Raw genomic sequence first — 15,732 nt, forward strand, 5'->3', positions numbered from 1 at the left:
GGCCAGAGCAGTTTGTGGGGAGAGGGGAGGTCCTTTCTCCCAAGGGAGAACTCGGCCAGGGTGGGGAGGGTGAGGGCCAGGGAAATCCCTCAGACCCAGGCGTGTGGAGTCAGAGAAAGCTGGATAGAGGGGGAGGGGGAGTCCCACCCCCACCTCAGGCTTCATGATGTCAGACTCTGCCCGTGCCTTTCCCAGACAGGGACAAAGGCCCATTGAGAGTGGGGTGGGGCTTGAACGCCTGGGTCCCGGAGAAGAGAGGGGCCTGGTGCCTGGGCTCCGGAGGAGGACACTGAGATCCTGGGTTACTCATATGGCACAGCCTTCAGCCTCAACACCAACCCCGTTGGGGTCGTGTGCCTGTGCCGTTTGGGGGTCCAGCTCCTCTTTAGGCGTGCACCGGAGGCTGTCTCGTGGGGCGGGTAGGATGTACAGGCAGGCGCATCCACAGACAGCCCTGGGTCCCCAGGCCACAGGAGGGTGGGGCGCTGGGGAGCCTGAGAGTGTCTAAAGGGGGAGCTGCCGCTCTGATCCGGCCGAGCCTTCCAAACCAGGCAGGTGTGGTAGGACTACTGTGACAGAGCACCACATGCTGGGTGGCTCAAAAAACAGAAATCGATTGTCTCCCGGGGCTGGAGGCTGCAGTCTGACGTCAAGATGTTGGCAGGCTCGATCCTGAGCGCTGGCGGGAAGGATCTGCTCGAGGCTTCTCTCCTTGGCTCATAGGTGACAGTCTTCATGTTCGCATGACATTCTTCCTGTATACGGGCCTCTGTGTCCAAATCCCTGCTTTTCATAAGGACACTAGCCCTATTGGATTAGGGTCCACCCTATTGACCTCATTTTAACTTGATTATCTCTATAAAGAGACCTTATTTCCAAATCAGGTCACAATCCTGGGACTTAGGACTTCAACATTTAAATGTGTGGGTGGGGTGGGTGGTGCCTGGGTGGCTCAGTCGGTTGAGCGTCCGACTTCGGCTCAGGTCATCATCTCGTGATTCGTGAGTTGGAGCCCTGAGTCGGGCTCTGTGCTGACAGCTCAGAACCTGGAGCCTGCTTCCCATTCTGTGTCTCCCTCTCTCTCTGCCCCTCCCATGCTTGCGCTCAGTTTCTCTCTCTCTCTCTCTCTCTCTCTCTCAAAAATAAATAAACATTAAAAAAAATTAAATGTGGCGGGGGGTGGACACAGTTTAACTCATAACTCGTGAGCAGCTAAATCACCCGATGAACCGAAGCCTAGAGACACTTCTCCTTTTTCAGATGAGGAGGCGGGGTTTCCGTGGAGAGAAGACGCCTGCGAGATCCTGCAGCTAATGGGAGACTAAGCTGTCTACCTCACCTTCCTCTTCCCACCCTTTGGTCTCCATTCAGGGAAATCACTCCCAGAGGGCGAGCCTGTCATGGCTTCCAAGGCAGAAGGTAGAGGGTGACGATGTACAGGACCGATCTGGCTCCCTGGCTGGGTTTAGTTGGGCTCACAGAGTGTTGTTTACAAAAAATAAAATCCCTTTCATCAGCTGCCAATATTTAAAAAATCAGGAAATTTCACATAAAAATAAGCATGGCCACCTTCTCTCGAAAAGAAGATTTCACCATGTTTGGCCCATCTTTGGGCACAACAGCCATCTACCGGTCCCCTGTTGGATACCCGGGCCTCCCCATGGATACGAAACATTGGGCCCAAATGGCCAAGACCCCTTATCACCATGCTAGCGCTGATGTTTTCTTAGAGGCTGGGAAGATAGTGAAATGCATCTTCTCTGTTTCTATCAGTGGGGAAATGGGATAAAGCGAGGGGGATATGGTCCCAAGAACAACGGGAGGGAACTCAGCTCCTCATGGAGGTGGACGGCGTTCTCCCATGTGGGTCACGTGCCTGAGTGTGTCCTTACTGAGATCACAGAGCCTCCCACGTGCTCCTCTGAGACAAGCCCCCCACCCCTCACTCGTTCGCCGTGCCTGTCCGGAAGGTTGTCGGTTTTTCTCAAACTCTTTGGTGTCAGAATCCCTTTCTACTCTGCAAAATCTTCGAGGACTCCAAAACAACTCTTGTTTACATGGGTGGTATCTATGGCTGCTCAATGTATGAGAAATCGAGACTGGGACGCTTTTAAAGCACGGGGGCACACGAGCGCACAGCTCATTACCGTCAGAGCCATGGGGTCATCCCGTGTCACAGAGCTTGTATGCCCGGGACGCAAAGAAGGTGAAAGAAAAAAACAAGTGACGTTTTCGTAGTTTCCACCTTGTGGAGCCCTGCGAGGAGTCCCCAGACCTTGCTTTGAGAACCCTTGTGGGGAATCTAAAGTTGTAACCCCTGTTTCAAGAAGACTTCAAGGAGAAGAAACTTGGCTTAACTTCCAGCCCCGCTGTAGCAACGTAAATTCTGGGTCCTCTGAAGAGGGGAAGGGAGGGAAGAACAGGGAAGAAACTTCCTTCACCAAGCCTCCTTGCCAAACCCAGCACGCACGAACCCCGTACGCCCCACGGAGTACCGGCCCTTGCAAGACAGGGGCCAGAACCAGCCTCTGGCAGTGGCCTTGGGCAGGGAGAAAGGGCAACAGACACTCTGGGATGGAAAACAACAGACAGGACGAGCCATTTTATTCCAAGTCCATTCACTGAGAGTCAGGGGGCAGCAGGAATAAATACGGAGGGGAGGGAGGTCCGGGGGCAGGCTGGGGAGGCTCTACGTCTTGCAGCACATCCCACACTTTGCTTTTTTACAGCAGCCGCAGCAGAACATGCAGATGGGGAAGTGGGTGTCTCGCCTCCTTAGCCTCTGGAGCACGGGCTGCGGGGAGGAAGGGAGAGTGAGCGGAGCTTGGGCGCAGGGAAGGGACGGGGAGGCTCAGAAGGGACTCGCAGGTGCTCTCACCTTCAAGCCCGCCTCGGCTGCCGCTGTGTCCTGGGGTTGGAGGTCCGTGAGCTGTCCTGTCTGTGAGAGCAGAAGGGGTGGTGAGGGTGGTGGGGACGTGGAGCTCTCAGACTCGCCCCCAAAGACCAGCTTCTCCCCGCGTGGTCGGTGTCCTGGGGCTCAGCTGGCATCCCAGGAGTGGCCTTGCTGTCTGGCCTTTTCTCCCCCGCCCTCGGGCAGCTCTTCCTGCAGACGGATCCCGGATCCGTCTCCCTCTCTCACTTCTTGGGGACATCACCCTCCCTGGCCTGGATGCCACCCCCGCCTGTAGCAAGTCTCCCTGCGTCTCGCCCCGTCCATCCCGTTCGTGCCTCACGCCTTATCGGTCGGATTAAAAGCGTGGCGCCCGCTCAAGAGTCTCTCCCTCCGCCCCTCTCCCCAGTGCCAGCGCGTGTGCTAAAAGAAACTAGCCTGCAGAGCTGCCCTCGCAAGCAGAGGAAAGTCAGTACTTGGAGTCCGCCCCTCAGTCTCCTCTCCAAGCCGCGTCCTCTCCACTTACTACAGCCTCCGATCCTCGGACACCCGTCTGCCCTCTGCCCCGGGGCTTCGCTTACCGCCCCCTTCTCTTATGGTCCAGGTCACCCAGTCCCAGGTCGAATTTCATTTCTCACAAACCATCCCGCTTGACTCCCAGCCCCTGGTCCGTCGGAAGTCCTCCCCTCACCCCTCGTGGCCACTCTGCTGCCATCACCATCTTCTGTTATCCAGGATCCCATTGACGAGACAGTTATCCTGGTTATGTTTTAATTGTTCACAGATGAATTCCCCGGCCGGGACGTCAGCTCCACGAGAGCAAAGCTCTTCTCTCCTCTACCCTGTTCGCTGTGTGATCCCCACTGACTAGAAAAGGACTTGTCACAGAGCAGGTGCTCTGTAACTGTGGAACTAGTTCGGGCCCCCAGTCCGATCCTCAGGCCACGATCTCTGTACTTCAGGCGGCCGGCCGTCCCCACCCCGGTCCCTGCCCCGAGCTCTACCTGGTGCTAAGAGGACCAGCTGCCCTCAGCAGTCCCCCCACCACCCAGGGCCTGGCTCTCCGGTCCCGGCCACCGTGCCGGGCCCGGGCCCCCTGGGCTCTCACCTCTTGCCGGAGAGCTGAGCCACTGGCCAGGCTGGCCAGGAGGAGGAGCAGGAGGCAGGCAGCCCGGACCTGTGTGCTCAGTGCCATCGTGTTGTCTGGCTGTGTCCCGCTGTCGGGTTTGGGACTTGCTGTGGTGTCTGGGGTCCCGTTTCAGCTGCTTTTATGGGCCCTTCTGGGGGAGGCGGGGGTACTAAGCCCCCTCCCCTTTGTCCCAACTCATTTCCAAGAAGGTGGTGGCGCCGACAAGACGGGAGATAAGCGGGAACAGAGCGACAGGGAACAGTGTTATGTCACCCTGAGCCAGCGGAGGTGTGTCCAGGGGGTGGGGCAGACGGGGCCACAGACCCACGCCTCTAGCCAGCCACCTGGGAGACACTTTCCCTGACACAGCATCACCCTGTTGACTTCAGAAAAAATTCCTTTTGCCCCCAAAGTTGAACAGTTCGATGAGTAGGAGGAAGGTGACCTCTTATTCTCCCCCCTTTCCCGATATCCTCATCCACAGGGAGGCCGGCTGTCACTACGGTCCCCTCGGGTGTCCAGCAGAATTCCTATCGCTTCAGGCGGTCTTCACACATGCACGGGTTCTGGCAGGGAACGCTGGGGTGGCCAGACGCAGGAATCTGTGTCGGCTCCAGCCCCCAGCAGGCATGTGGTTTTCTGAATCTTGGGAAATGTATCTGCAGAACGTCCCCGAGAATTTTGGGCCACGAGACAGCAGTGATAGTAACGGCTGCCATCAGACGCCTGCATCCTATGCGCCGGCGGATGTACTGACCCACTTTTGCATTCGGCCTCTGCCGCCCGCCCCCAGCAGCTCCCGCCTGCCCCATGTCGGGCTCTGCTCTGTGCTTTGGGGCCCTTGTCGCCTTCTTAGCCACCGGTCCCGGCGGCCTAGCTTCCCGGGCCCTGCTCCCTCCTGGGAGCCCACGGCCACCCCAAGGCTGCTTTTCTTCATTCTGTAGGGGGAACCGAGGGCGGACTCGGGGCAGTGCCCAAGCGCACCTGGTCAGAAGAGCTAGGCCGGCCTGAGCGGCCGGACCCTGGGGCCCGTGCTCTCACCATTGGCCTTCCTGCCTCCCCACGAGCACAGGCCACGGTGGGACGTGCTAGACCCGGCTCACACCGGCTCCACGGAGCGAAGGGTGCGCATCTCATCCCGGCTCTGCTGCGGGACATCCCCCTGGCACCTTGAAACCAGCCGCGGTGGGAGCAGCCAAACCACAGACAGTGGCCGACGCTGCACAGCTGGGCCTTTTTTGGGCGAGCTGGTCCTCCAGCATGTCACCGGATGGAGACGAGCCTGGGCTGCCTGCCTGGGGCCACCTCCCTCCTACTCACTTGGGCCGTCTTTGCGGGCACATGGCCCTGGGAACTACCAACCTTGACTCCGCAGACAGGCCTTTAGCCATGCCGCCTCCCTGACTCACTCTAGGACCGTTCAGGGTCAACTCGGGCAGAAGAGCCTACAGATGACGCTGCCAAGGAACGGACACCCGTTCCCAGACACCTCAGCGGCAGCTCAGGCCCACTCAAAACCACAAAAGCGGGGCGTGTGGGGGCCGGGAGGCGAAGGCTGCTCCCTGCCACCTGCCCCCCGATTCAGTCCACGTTAGGCTCTTCCTGCCCCACACGCCTTCACTCGGCGGAGGGGACGGGGCTGTCAGAGGGAACACCAGGTAGGAACATTCGGGATGGGACCGGGTGGGAGAGCTCGGCGAGGTGACGAGGCTGGCAGGCCCGGCTCCCTGGAGCGGCGTGGGGGGTGGGGCCGAAGCAGAGTCAAGGGCTGTGCGGCCACCCACAGGGAGACATGGCAGCGTCCCCCGGCACCGCCAGGCATCACCGCGTCTCCGCTCAGGCCAGGTTTCGTCATCAGCCGGGGCAGGGGTCACAGTACAGGCGCCAGAGCCACAGTGTGAGGCGACAGGCTGACGGGCCAAGCCTGGCTTCCTGGCCATCTGCCCTTCCTGGGGGTGGGGGGCTCAAGGCCAGGCCCCACCATTGGCTGGTGCAGAGGGGAGGGCTTCAACCCCTAAGGGCAGGGTCAGGAGCCAGTCCTATTTTTAGAACGGATGACAGGAGAGACCCCAGCCTCTCCTCCAAAAACATGGGACGTGTCCTTGACCCTGGCACCTCCTGCCTTCACACCGCATATGCACACCTGGGGCCTCAAAGAGGATATCCGTTCCTTAATTTCTCCACCATCCAGCCGACAGACTGGGTACCAGGGGGTACAGGATGGCAGGGACGGGCACACAGCCACGAACACAACATGGAGTTCTGCAGACCCCAGGCCCCCCTCCCCAAACCCGAGATGGACAGATACACAAACAGACAAGGCGGGGCCACATGGGGCCAGTTTATTGCAGTTAAATACCTCTCTCTCTCTCTCTCTATTTTTTTGTCCACTTTTCCATAAAGAAAATTAAAACACACACACACACTCAAAGGGGAGCAGGGATCCAGAAACAAGAGGTGGGGTGGGACATGGCCTCCCTGCTTAGGTCCAGGCCCCGGGGCTGGCCCCCGTAAAGTCTCCCCTCCTTCCCGAAAGCACCCTGTCTCAGTACCTCTAGAGACCAAGGAGGCAGCGGGATATGGCAGGGCTCCGTCCTCCTCCCTCTTGCCTCCAGGCGAGACCACTAGAAGTGCTGGGGCTCCGTGGGGGCCGGAGGAGGGAGACAGACAGGAGGGGGAGGGAGGAGATCATTTCCCAAGTTGAGGAGAGCGGTGGGCGCTTATCCACAGAAATGCATTGTTTCTCCCCGTTTTGTTAAAAATCTACTATAAAAAAACGCAGCTGGGGGAGGGGCGTCTGTCCCTCTCTGTGCTAAGGGCTGGGGAAGGGGCGGCGGGGCGGGTGTCACTGCCGCGTGCTCTCGCCCACCATCTCCAGGTTGTGCTGCTGCAGCTGGGCACGAAGCACGGCGTTCTCGTTCTTCAGCTCCTCGATCTGGCACACACGACAGGGCACGAGGAGCCAGGGGCTGGCTCCCCGCCCCTGCCCCGGCTCCCCCCCAGCCCCGGCCCGGCCCGGCCCTCACCTGTTGCCTCAGGAGCTCATTGTCCATCTGCAGCCTCTCGGCCTCCTTGAAGGTCTCCTGCATGCGCTGGTTGGTCTGGCGCAGCTCCCGGATGTAGTCACAGGCCTTTGACAGGATCCCTCCTTTACTCTGGGGGGGGGGGGGGGGGGGGGCGAGAGCGCCGGTGAGCGCCGCCCCCCCCCCCCCCCTCCAGCTCACCCGGGACAGGGCCTGTGCCCGGGGGGGGCCAGGTCAGGCAGACTTCGTCGCAGGGGCTGGGGGCCTGGCCCACGGCAGCGCGGGGAGCTGGAGGGCCGGGGGGCACTCACCGCTCCCGTCTTGCTGTTGTCCGCATTACAATCTGGAATGATTTTTGAAAGCTGGACGATCCAGTTGTTGATCTTGTCCCTCCGCCTCCGCTCCACTGTAAGAGCAACAGCAGTGTCCACGGCCGTGCCAGCAGAGCTTCGGGCGGCTCACTCCCTGACGCTGATGTTCCGAGACCCGAACGCGGGCACCCGCGCCCCGCTTCTCAAGAGGAACAGAGTCTCCCCTCTACCCACCCGCCCCCCGGCCCCCCTGCCCGGCAGATTCTAAAAATCTGAGCCGAAATTCAAATTAAGAAATTTCACGTAATAGTTGGCATCCTGAGAAATGGAGCTGTGGCTCGTGTGCCTGGGAGGCAAGAATGGGCCAGAGCTCCTTTACACGGGACCCAAGTACCCCTCGCGGGTCCCCCAGAGCGGGGGGTGTTTGATTTTTCCATACCCCCTAGAGCTTTGGGCTCCGTAATTTTGTTTTCTCTTCATCTCTACAATCAGTCTGCCCATATCCCACCCCCGGCTAAAATCCTTCTCCAGAGCCCTGGCAGCGAGTCCCAAGCCCCCCAGCTGGCATGAGCGGCTCGCAGGGGCCTGCAAAGGATGTGAACCCTACCTCGAAGGCCAGGGCTGGCAAACTAATGGAAGGTTTCACCTGAAAAACTCCAGATGCGTGATTTTTACTCTATAAAACTCGGCAACCTCACTCAAGCTGTCAGCTGACTTGAGTGGCAGCTACCCCATTCAGCTGGGGCCCGCGCCTTCTCTCCAGCTCCTCCCTCTGGCTCACTTCAGGGCCTTCTAACAGCTGCCTGGGGGCGGCCTGCGCTGAAGCCCGAGACCCCACTTCAGGGCCTCCTGAAGCAAAGCTGTGCCAGAATCTTCCTTACCTTCCAAGCACAATACTAGGCACTGGTGTGGACACACAAGAAAGCCTCCGTCAACCCACAACTATCACACACCCTCATCCCTCCTGCCAGGACAGACCACAGACAAAAGCAGTCGGTGTTTGCTGAGGAGATGAAGCCTGGAGGAGGGATTTGGAGAGGAAGGCAAAGGGTATGGTCTCCAGGCTGGGCGGTGCTGACAGGCGTTTACAGAGGGGGTCGGGGGTGGGGGGGGGGGAGTGAGAAAGGAGGGTGGGCCGGAATCACGCCCCTTACTCCTCACAGCCTCTGAGGCCGGTTCCTCCCCTTGACCCTGCTGTTCTCTCAAAGAACACGCCCGGCCACGAACAGGCAAATCCCACCGCCGGCTCTTGGCTTTGTCTGCTCACTGCCAACCAGCCTTTCCCCACGTCCGAGTGCTCCCCACCCTAGCCTGGGTGAGGACGCCCTCCTACACGGACCCTCCGTCTTTCCACAAGAGTTCCCCAACGCCTTGCTGAGAACGTGCCCGGCACCGCACTTTGCCCCACCCTGGCTCTGGCGTGAGTGCACAATACCCGGGTCCCAGGGAGAGACCTGCACCTCCCCACGGAGGACGGCCGTGTCCTATGGTCTGGGAACTCCGCGGCCAAAGGACCACAGCGGGGCCCAGAGTCCAGCCCGGGCCTGGCGGCGCCGCCCCCCGGCCCCCCGCAGCGCGCTCCACTCCACAGCAGGTGGCTCCTCCGCTTCCTGGTCTCCCCGCGCGCAGCCTGGCGAGCTCGAGCCCGGGCACCGTGCCGCGGCCCTACCTCACGTGGACTCCTCCCTTCCAGCCACCAGGGGGCAGGGATGGGGGGGCCGGGCACAGCTTTTCCAGTTTGCGTTTCCTTCTTTAAATCGTCCTGCTTGCCCTACCGTGTGCAGGGTGCCCTGCGAGGCCAGAGTCTACGGCGGACTCCGTCTCTGCCCTGCTGGTGCCCACAGCATCCCTGAGATGTGCATCAACGGGGGGTACTGACACCGTGGATGTGCTGGCATCGAAGATCGTACCGAGGGCCTGGGGAATGCCAGTGTGAGGCAACGATCTCTGCATGGGGGTGGGGCGTGGTGGACCTTTACAGAAGAGACTCGGAGAGGGAACATTTGGGCTGGTTTCTGAGGACAGGGGCATTAGGCAGACAGGTGTGAAAAATTCAGAAATGGCGACACGGCAATTCTTGGGAGATACTTGGCAGATCCGGTGGGGCAGGGTGTAGGAAAGGCCAGGTTGTAAGGCCTTGAATGCCCTGTTTATGGGCCCAGGCCCTTGAGTGTAGGCCCCTTCATCAAGCAGGTGGTGAGGTGGTCAGGCCTGTGGCTCAGGAAGACCATCTTGGCACATTTAAAATGGTGGAAGACTGTTAAGACCAAGGCCACATCCGTTCTACGGAAGTTACGCCCATACAATGTTGACAACAATTCAGGAGAAAAACCTGCCAGGACCGGGGGGAGAAATAGGCAAATTCACAGATACAATTAGAGACGCTAACACTCCTCTCTCAGTAACTGACAGAACAAGTAGACAAAAAAGTCAGCACAGAAAACCTGAGCAGTGTCAGCCAACTTGACCTCGCTGACCGAGGAAACACTCCACACAACAGCAGCAGATACATTCTCTTCAAGTGCACATGCAAACTTTCACAAGACAGACCACGTTTAGGACCATAAAGTAAGGCTCGACAAATTTCAGGGCACTGAAATTATATAATAAGAGTATGTTTCTAATGAGAACAGAACTAAACTAGAAATCAGAAACAAAAAAATTACCCAGAAAACCCACACGATTGGAAGTTAAGAAGAAATCGTAAGGAAAACTGGAAAATATTTTAAACTGAACGATAATGAAAACCAATGTATCCAAATGGGATGCAGCTGAAGCAGCAGTGGAGTGAAATTTGCAACCAGAAGGGCCTGTGCTAGGAAAAAAGAAAGGTTTAAATCATCTTAAAAGGCTAGGGAAAAACCCCCAAACAAATTAAATCCAAAGTAAATAATGGAACGAATTAACAACATTAAGAGTAGGAACTAATGAAATAAAAAAAAGCAATCCCATCCGGCATTTAAAAACCAGATTTCACACAGAGATCTGGATTTCTGGCTCCTCAGAGGATCCGGGTAACAGGGGACCCAAAGTCTGACATGGCTGCAGTGGGCTGGCGCTGCACGGGCCACCCTCAGGCAGGACCCGCAGGACCCAGTTTCCCGTGGGACCTGGAGACAGGCTCCTGTGGTTCCAAGAAACGGGGAAAAAGAGGGAAAAAGGAGAAAGAGACTCTGATTTGAAGTCCGCTTTGGCACAGGATCTCAGGGTTCGCAGACATGAGGGAAGGAGAAGGGGGCAGAGTGGACAGTGGCCCTGGCATTCGGTTCCAGCTTGGGTAATTAGCACAGGGGAGCCTTATGCCACTCTGGAAAGAGAAATGCTGCCTGGGAGCCTTTGGGGAGGGGAGACGGCAGGCTCTGTTTTGGGCAAGTTGAGTACGAAGGGGTCTCTAGGACATCCAGAAATGAAGATTTTTGAATGGGCAGCTCAAACTATGGGTCTGGAGATCAAGAGAGAAGAATGGAATAGAGACAGCTTGGCACACAGCCAGGGCCGGGGCGTTGGCGGGGGGCGGGGGGGGGGGGTGCTGGGAGGACACTGAAGAGTGGTTCTCATCTTGTTCAAGTCACATACTCTTTTCTGGAGAAACGATCGATACCTACAATAAGGGATAAGGCTTTGGGGATATTGACCATCCCTGGGCCTAATGTTTCAACTCTCCCGAGGCCAACAGAAGAGGAGCGAGACCTCAAGGGAAACCATCAGTCAAAGCAGTTTCCCAACCCTGCCCAATGGGAAGAATCGCCTGGGTAACTTGTTGAAATACAGACTCCTGGGCCTCCCTCTGACCCACTTGTTCAGAACCTTGAGAGGACAGCCCTGGAGATAGAGACCGTTAACATGCTTCCCGGAGCTACTGGGATGCTGTGCTCTGAAGAACAGGCTGGGAAGGAAAAGCAGAGAGTGCAGAAAAACCAGAGCGGGTAGAACAGAAGGGAACATTCCCGAAAGAAGGAGAACAGGCAGGGTCAGATGCTTGGAGCACAGACAGGAAAGGAAGCCAGTGGATTTGGCAATGAGGTCATCCTGAGTGACCTTAGATGGACGTCTTTTGGTAGAGAAATGAGCCAGACTGCCAAGGGTACAGGGAGGATGGGCAGAGGGTGGGTCAAATACTGTGCAGGTCAGGAGAGAACGGGATGCAGCTGGAGAAAGACAGGGTTATGAGAGAGACGGTTTTTCATAGGACGAGAAAGATTCACGACTTTGCAGCTAGACCAACCTAGTGAGAGGCAGAGAGTGACGAGTGGGGTGGAGGGTGGCTGGATGGTATCCCCGAGTCACTGGTGCAGCCTTACCAGGCGGCACACCGCGCTGCTGGGGGGGCTCATGTGTCTGTACTGGCTGAAGTCACCATGAGCGTCCGGGGGAGCCGCGCGGCCACCATTCTACACAACACCGAACAGGCACAGACGCTGAGAAGCAGCCTCGCGTCACGCAGCAAGTAGCAGGGCCACGACTGCCTGGGATCCTACTGGAGGCCCCTCAGACACACCGCAGCCCAAACCAAGCTCAGACCTGCCCCTTCCCTACAAAGCGACCTGATGCCATCGTGAAGCCCTGGCTCTCCAGCCTTGGAATCATCTCCCCAACGCGCTCCCCTACCTCATGCCCTGTCCTATCCCGAGCCAACATCTGCAATTACCTCCTATGCGCCCAGCCCCCGGTGTCCCATCACCCTTGCCATCCAGCGTCCATACACAAACCCCTCTGCTGGCTGGAATAAAAACCCGGGAGCAGGGATGCTGGGAGGGCCTCTTACAAGGCCCTGCGTGACCCCGGTCCCGGACAGCCCTCCTGAAACTCCAACTTCCTCTTTCCTTCTCGGACTCCTGCTCTTCTTCAAACACACCAAGTCTGTTCTGGCTTCGGCCTGGGCGTCTGCACTTAAGCATCTTCAGGCACCTGGCCGGCCCATTCAGGCCTCTGCTCAAATGTCACCTCTCAGAGGGGCCTACGGAGCACGCTGTCTCCGTTACCCTCCAACCTCCCATGCAGCTTTATGTTCCTTGTCGTGATTTACACTACCTCACGGCACACCGCAGCTTTGGGTGACTTCTGTCTCTCCCACCAGAACGGACACCGGGAGAGCCAAGAGCTCATCTGTTCTATCATCCACTGTACCCGAGGGCCTAAGACACAGGCACATATGTGGTACAGATATGCTCAACGCCAAGCTCAATGAGCTGCTCCGATCACAGGTACAAAGGCCCAAACCCAGATGAACACCGTGGGGACTCTCAGGGCCTCGCCTGACATTCAAGGCCCTCCTTAGTCCTCCCCGGTACCCTGCCCCCAAGCACTCCGCATGGAACCTCTGCTATGACCACACCAGTACTCCCCGAAGCAGCCGCAGGCCACTCTGCCTGCCCTCCAGCCTGCGTTCCCCTCTGCCTGACACGCACTCCTAAAGGCCATCTCTCCGGGGAAGAAACCAGCCCGAACTCCGTCCAGCCTCCTTGACACTGCAGACCGGGCTCCAGACCTGGCATGGGGCAGGGGGGGCGTGCTTGCCACCCAGCCCAGAATCCACCTTCAGGAAACATTTGCTGAGAGACAAGCGTCAAGACATATGTTCCCCTGGACTTGCATGTGACCACGTCCACGACAGTGGCTACGGACTGGGGGCAGGCAGGGCTCGGGGTGGGGAACTAGGGGACATCATGAAGGGCCAAAATGACCGTAGGGTGGGCTTTGGTGTTCACAAAAGGCACGATGCCCCAGCCTTGGCCAGCCAGAGGCACAGCTTCTGGAAGTCAGGTAGGCAGGGGAACGAGGGACTTAAGGTCAATGACAGTCACCAATGGAAAGATAGTTCTAGGGGCATCAAATCAACTCGAGTTTTCAACAGGCAGGAAATCCGTATGTGAATGTGAAACACGCCATTTCAGATGCTGACCGTTAATTAGAGATCACTAACCAAGATGACAAAACACATTCCAATTCACACCTCCTGCCTGTCTGTTCCTGACTACGAACTTCCACCCGTTTCTACTCTTCCGGCATTCAACGAACACCTTTTGTGCACTTCTAGCACGTCGCTGATCTGTGACACCAAGCACCAGGCCTGGCCGTGCCCGTGAGACCCAGAAACTCCACCCCGGCCTTACCTTCGTTGTGCTGGGCCCTCCTTCTTTCATCCCGTGGTGTTCTGGTTCCGTCAATTTTCCTAGAAAAGGAAAAAGACGGGCACGTATTATCTCGGGTACCGTTTGCCTAAACATCTACGAAGAAGTCAGACTTGAGAATCAGCTGTGTAAAATAAACTCTTATGCAGAAATAGAAAAATGGTAACTCCCTTATACTCAAGAAGCAGAAACAGACCAAAAACACATACTGACTGCCTGCCGTGTGCTCAACTGCCTGGCTCCCATTCCAGAAAACCTTCCCTTCCTTTGGCCCTCTCACACCAGGCCCTCCCAGGGTCCCCTGCTCCTGGGAACAGGTCTCCTGCACGTACGGGGAGTAGGGGTGTGTCCGAGGTGCAATTGTCCTCTGTGTTCCTGTCTGAAGCACGTCCTGTGGCGTCATCATGACATAGAACTGGCCTGCAGCGAAAGCAGGGGTTAGTGCAAAAACTGAGGGGCAGTGAGAACTGGTTAGGGGGGCTTCCCTCCCTGCTAGGCCTGCTGCCTCCCCTGCCTTCCGCCCTGGCCCCTTCCTCCCTTTACCTCCAGCCTGCAAGCTCTGGTCTGTGGTCTGTACGGATACAGCTGTGGTATCTCCCACACTGGATGCTGGGAAATAGGCAAAGCGTGCCTCCCCACTGACAGCCTCAGCTGCAGGGCTGCCGCCATTGCTGAAGGGATTTTGGATTACGGCCTGGGGAGTAGGAGGACACAGAGGCCACCCTTAGCCATCTTTGTTCCCCAACCCGCTCCCGTGTTGCTGTGTCTGACATTCACTGCATTCTATGGCGAACGGAAAACCCCTGTGTGCCACTCCACTCTGTCTCCTAGCCCCGGAACTCAGCAGATACTCAGTGATCACCTGATGGGCTGATTCATTTTTACCTCTAAAAGTCTTTCCTGTTACTCTCATCCCCCTTTTACAGAAAACAACAAAAAAAAAATGACATTTCAAAACTCCTGACCCAAATTTCACCTTGCAGAACGGGGATATGACCCACACAACGCAATGGGTCTAAAGGCAGCATCTGTGTCCCACCTGCCCCACTCCCTGGGGATCCCCAAGAAGAGAGTTACTGTCCCCTCTCCATCCCCCCAGGGGTTGTGGGCACCTACCAGTGGGAAGGGTGCTGCGGGACCTGGGGGCACAGATGCAGCAGTGGGGCCAGGACGTTGGGCTGCCCCATCCACACCCACCTGGGTCACAGCCTGCTGACCCCCAGCGAAGGCAGCCGTAGACACAACGCTGACGGCGCCAGCCGTGTCGCCCTGGCCATCCAGCTGACCATCAGTCACCTGGACTACGCGGTACGTCACCTGCAGGGGGCAGCAAAGCGGCGAGATGGGTTCTAGGGTCCCGGCAGGGGCCAGGTCCGAGCCCCTCCCAGCTCGCCCTCTGGACCCTCAGCTCGACACTCCACTTGCCCGCGGGCTCCCGGCCCGGAGCCTCACCTGTCCTCCATTATTCTCTGTGCGGAACTGGTACTGGATGTTGTGGTCGCCAAACGCCGCCTGCTGGACGCTGGCGATGGCCACCGCCGTCTGCTCCTCCGCCCCAGGGCCGTCCCCGCCTGCGGTCGGGGAGGGGGGGGGGGGATGGTCAGTGGTCACGCGGCCTAGGCGCCCCCAGTCCCCTCCCCGGGCTCAGGCCGCAGACCCGGTGGGCCCCTCGAGTACTCACCTTCCTGCAGCTCGACGCCCTCCTCTGCCTCGGGTCCCTTGTCGTGACTGCGAGGAGGACGGGAAGGAGAGGGGGTCAGGGCCGCCCCCGCCCCTTTGCCCAGGTGCACGGCCCCCGTCCCGCCCAGCCCGGTCTGGAGCTGGGATACCGCTAGGACCCGGGACCCAGGGTATTAGCGCGGGGCCCCCCTCCCTCGCGGCCTCCATTTTGAGCTGGGCCCGGCGGCCGCTCGGGATCATGGCGGCCCGGTCGCCAGGCCGAAGGGCCGGGACCGGGGCGCGCGGGGGCACGGACCGGTCCGGCATTCTTACCTGGCGGCGGCAGCAGCGGTGGCCGAGGCAGCGGGATCCAGACCCGGGTCCAGCATGTCCATGGGGGGGGTGGGGGCGGGGGGGGCGCGGGGCCCGGGGGGGGGGGAGGGGAGGGGAGGGGAGGGAGGGGAGGGGGCGGGCGGCCGGGGGGGCCCCGAGCCCGGCGCTCACGCCGCGCGGCAGGAGGGGACGGAGGAGACACGGGAGCCGCTCGCGCTGATCACGGGGACAAACAGTGGGGTCATGTGAGGAGGAG

The 15,732-nt window shown here is 58.7% G+C and overlaps 2 protein-coding genes across 3 annotated transcripts; both read right to left on the minus strand.

Annotated features, from left to right (window-relative positions):
* Window positions 1-2,575: 2,575 nt before the first annotated feature.
* Window positions 2,576-4,207, minus strand: HAMP (hepcidin antimicrobial peptide). The gene is made up of 3 exons (XM_060652265.3): window positions 3,999-4,207; window positions 2,879-2,938; window positions 2,576-2,794 (listed from the first exon to the last, which is right to left on the minus strand). The coding sequence occupies exons 1-3, from the start codon at window positions 4,083-4,085 to the stop codon at window positions 2,690-2,692; spliced, it is 252 nt and encodes an 83-aa protein (XP_060508248.1). The 5' UTR covers window positions 4,086-4,207; the 3' UTR covers window positions 2,576-2,689.
* Window positions 4,208-6,334: 2,127 nt separating this feature from the next.
* On the minus strand, window positions 6,335-15,732 carry USF2 (upstream transcription factor 2, c-fos interacting). Of its 2 annotated transcripts, none has more exons than XM_078438514.2 (10): window positions 15,477-15,732; window positions 15,166-15,212; window positions 14,937-15,055; window positions 14,682-14,801; window positions 14,028-14,178; window positions 13,817-13,904; window positions 13,467-13,525; window positions 7,354-7,448; window positions 7,046-7,174; window positions 6,335-6,954 (listed from the first exon to the last, which is right to left on the minus strand). In XM_078438514.2, exons 1-10 carry the CDS (start codon window positions 15,536-15,538, stop codon window positions 6,865-6,867), a joined length of 960 nt encoding a protein of 319 aa, XP_078294640.1. In that variant the 5' UTR covers window positions 15,539-15,732; the 3' UTR covers window positions 6,335-6,864. The 2 variants fall into 2 exon arrangements, with proteins under 2 accessions (XP_078294640.1, XP_078294639.1); XM_078438513.2 differs by having other exon boundaries at window positions 14,601-14,801.

Source organism: Panthera onca, chromosome E2, assembly GCF_046562875.1.
Source record: "Panthera onca isolate mPanOnc1 chromosome E2, mPanOnc1 haplotype 2, whole genome shotgun sequence".
NCBI lineage: Eukaryota > Metazoa > Chordata > Mammalia > Carnivora > Felidae > Panthera > Panthera onca.

Bases quoted from the DNA above. Each gene is read 5' to 3' on its own strand.
- USF2 (XM_078438513.2), bottom strand. From the start codon at position 15,538: ATGGACATGCTGGACCCGGGTCTGGATCCCGCTGCCTCGGCCACCGCT. The intron at 13,905-14,027 runs GTAAAGGGAGGA...CTTTCGCTGCAG, and splicing joins CCAGAGCTTGCAGGCTGGAG to GCCAGTTCTATGTCATGATG. The intron at 7,449-13,466 runs GTAAGGCCGGGG...TTGCTCTTACAG, and splicing joins GAGGGCCCAGCACAACGAAG to TGGAGCGGAGGCGGAGGGAC.
- HAMP (XM_060652265.3), bottom strand. From the start codon at position 4,085: ATGGCACTGAGCACACAGGTCCGGGCTGCCTGCCTCCTGCTCCTCCTC. The intron at 2,939-3,998 runs GTGAGAGCCCAG...CTGCTCTCACAG, and splicing joins GCTCAGCTCTCCGGCAAGAG to ACAGGACAGCTCACGGACCT. The intron at 2,795-2,878 runs GTGAGAGCACCT...TCCTCCCCGCAG, and splicing joins CAGCCGAGGCGGGCTTGAAG to CCCGTGCTCCAGAGGCTAAG.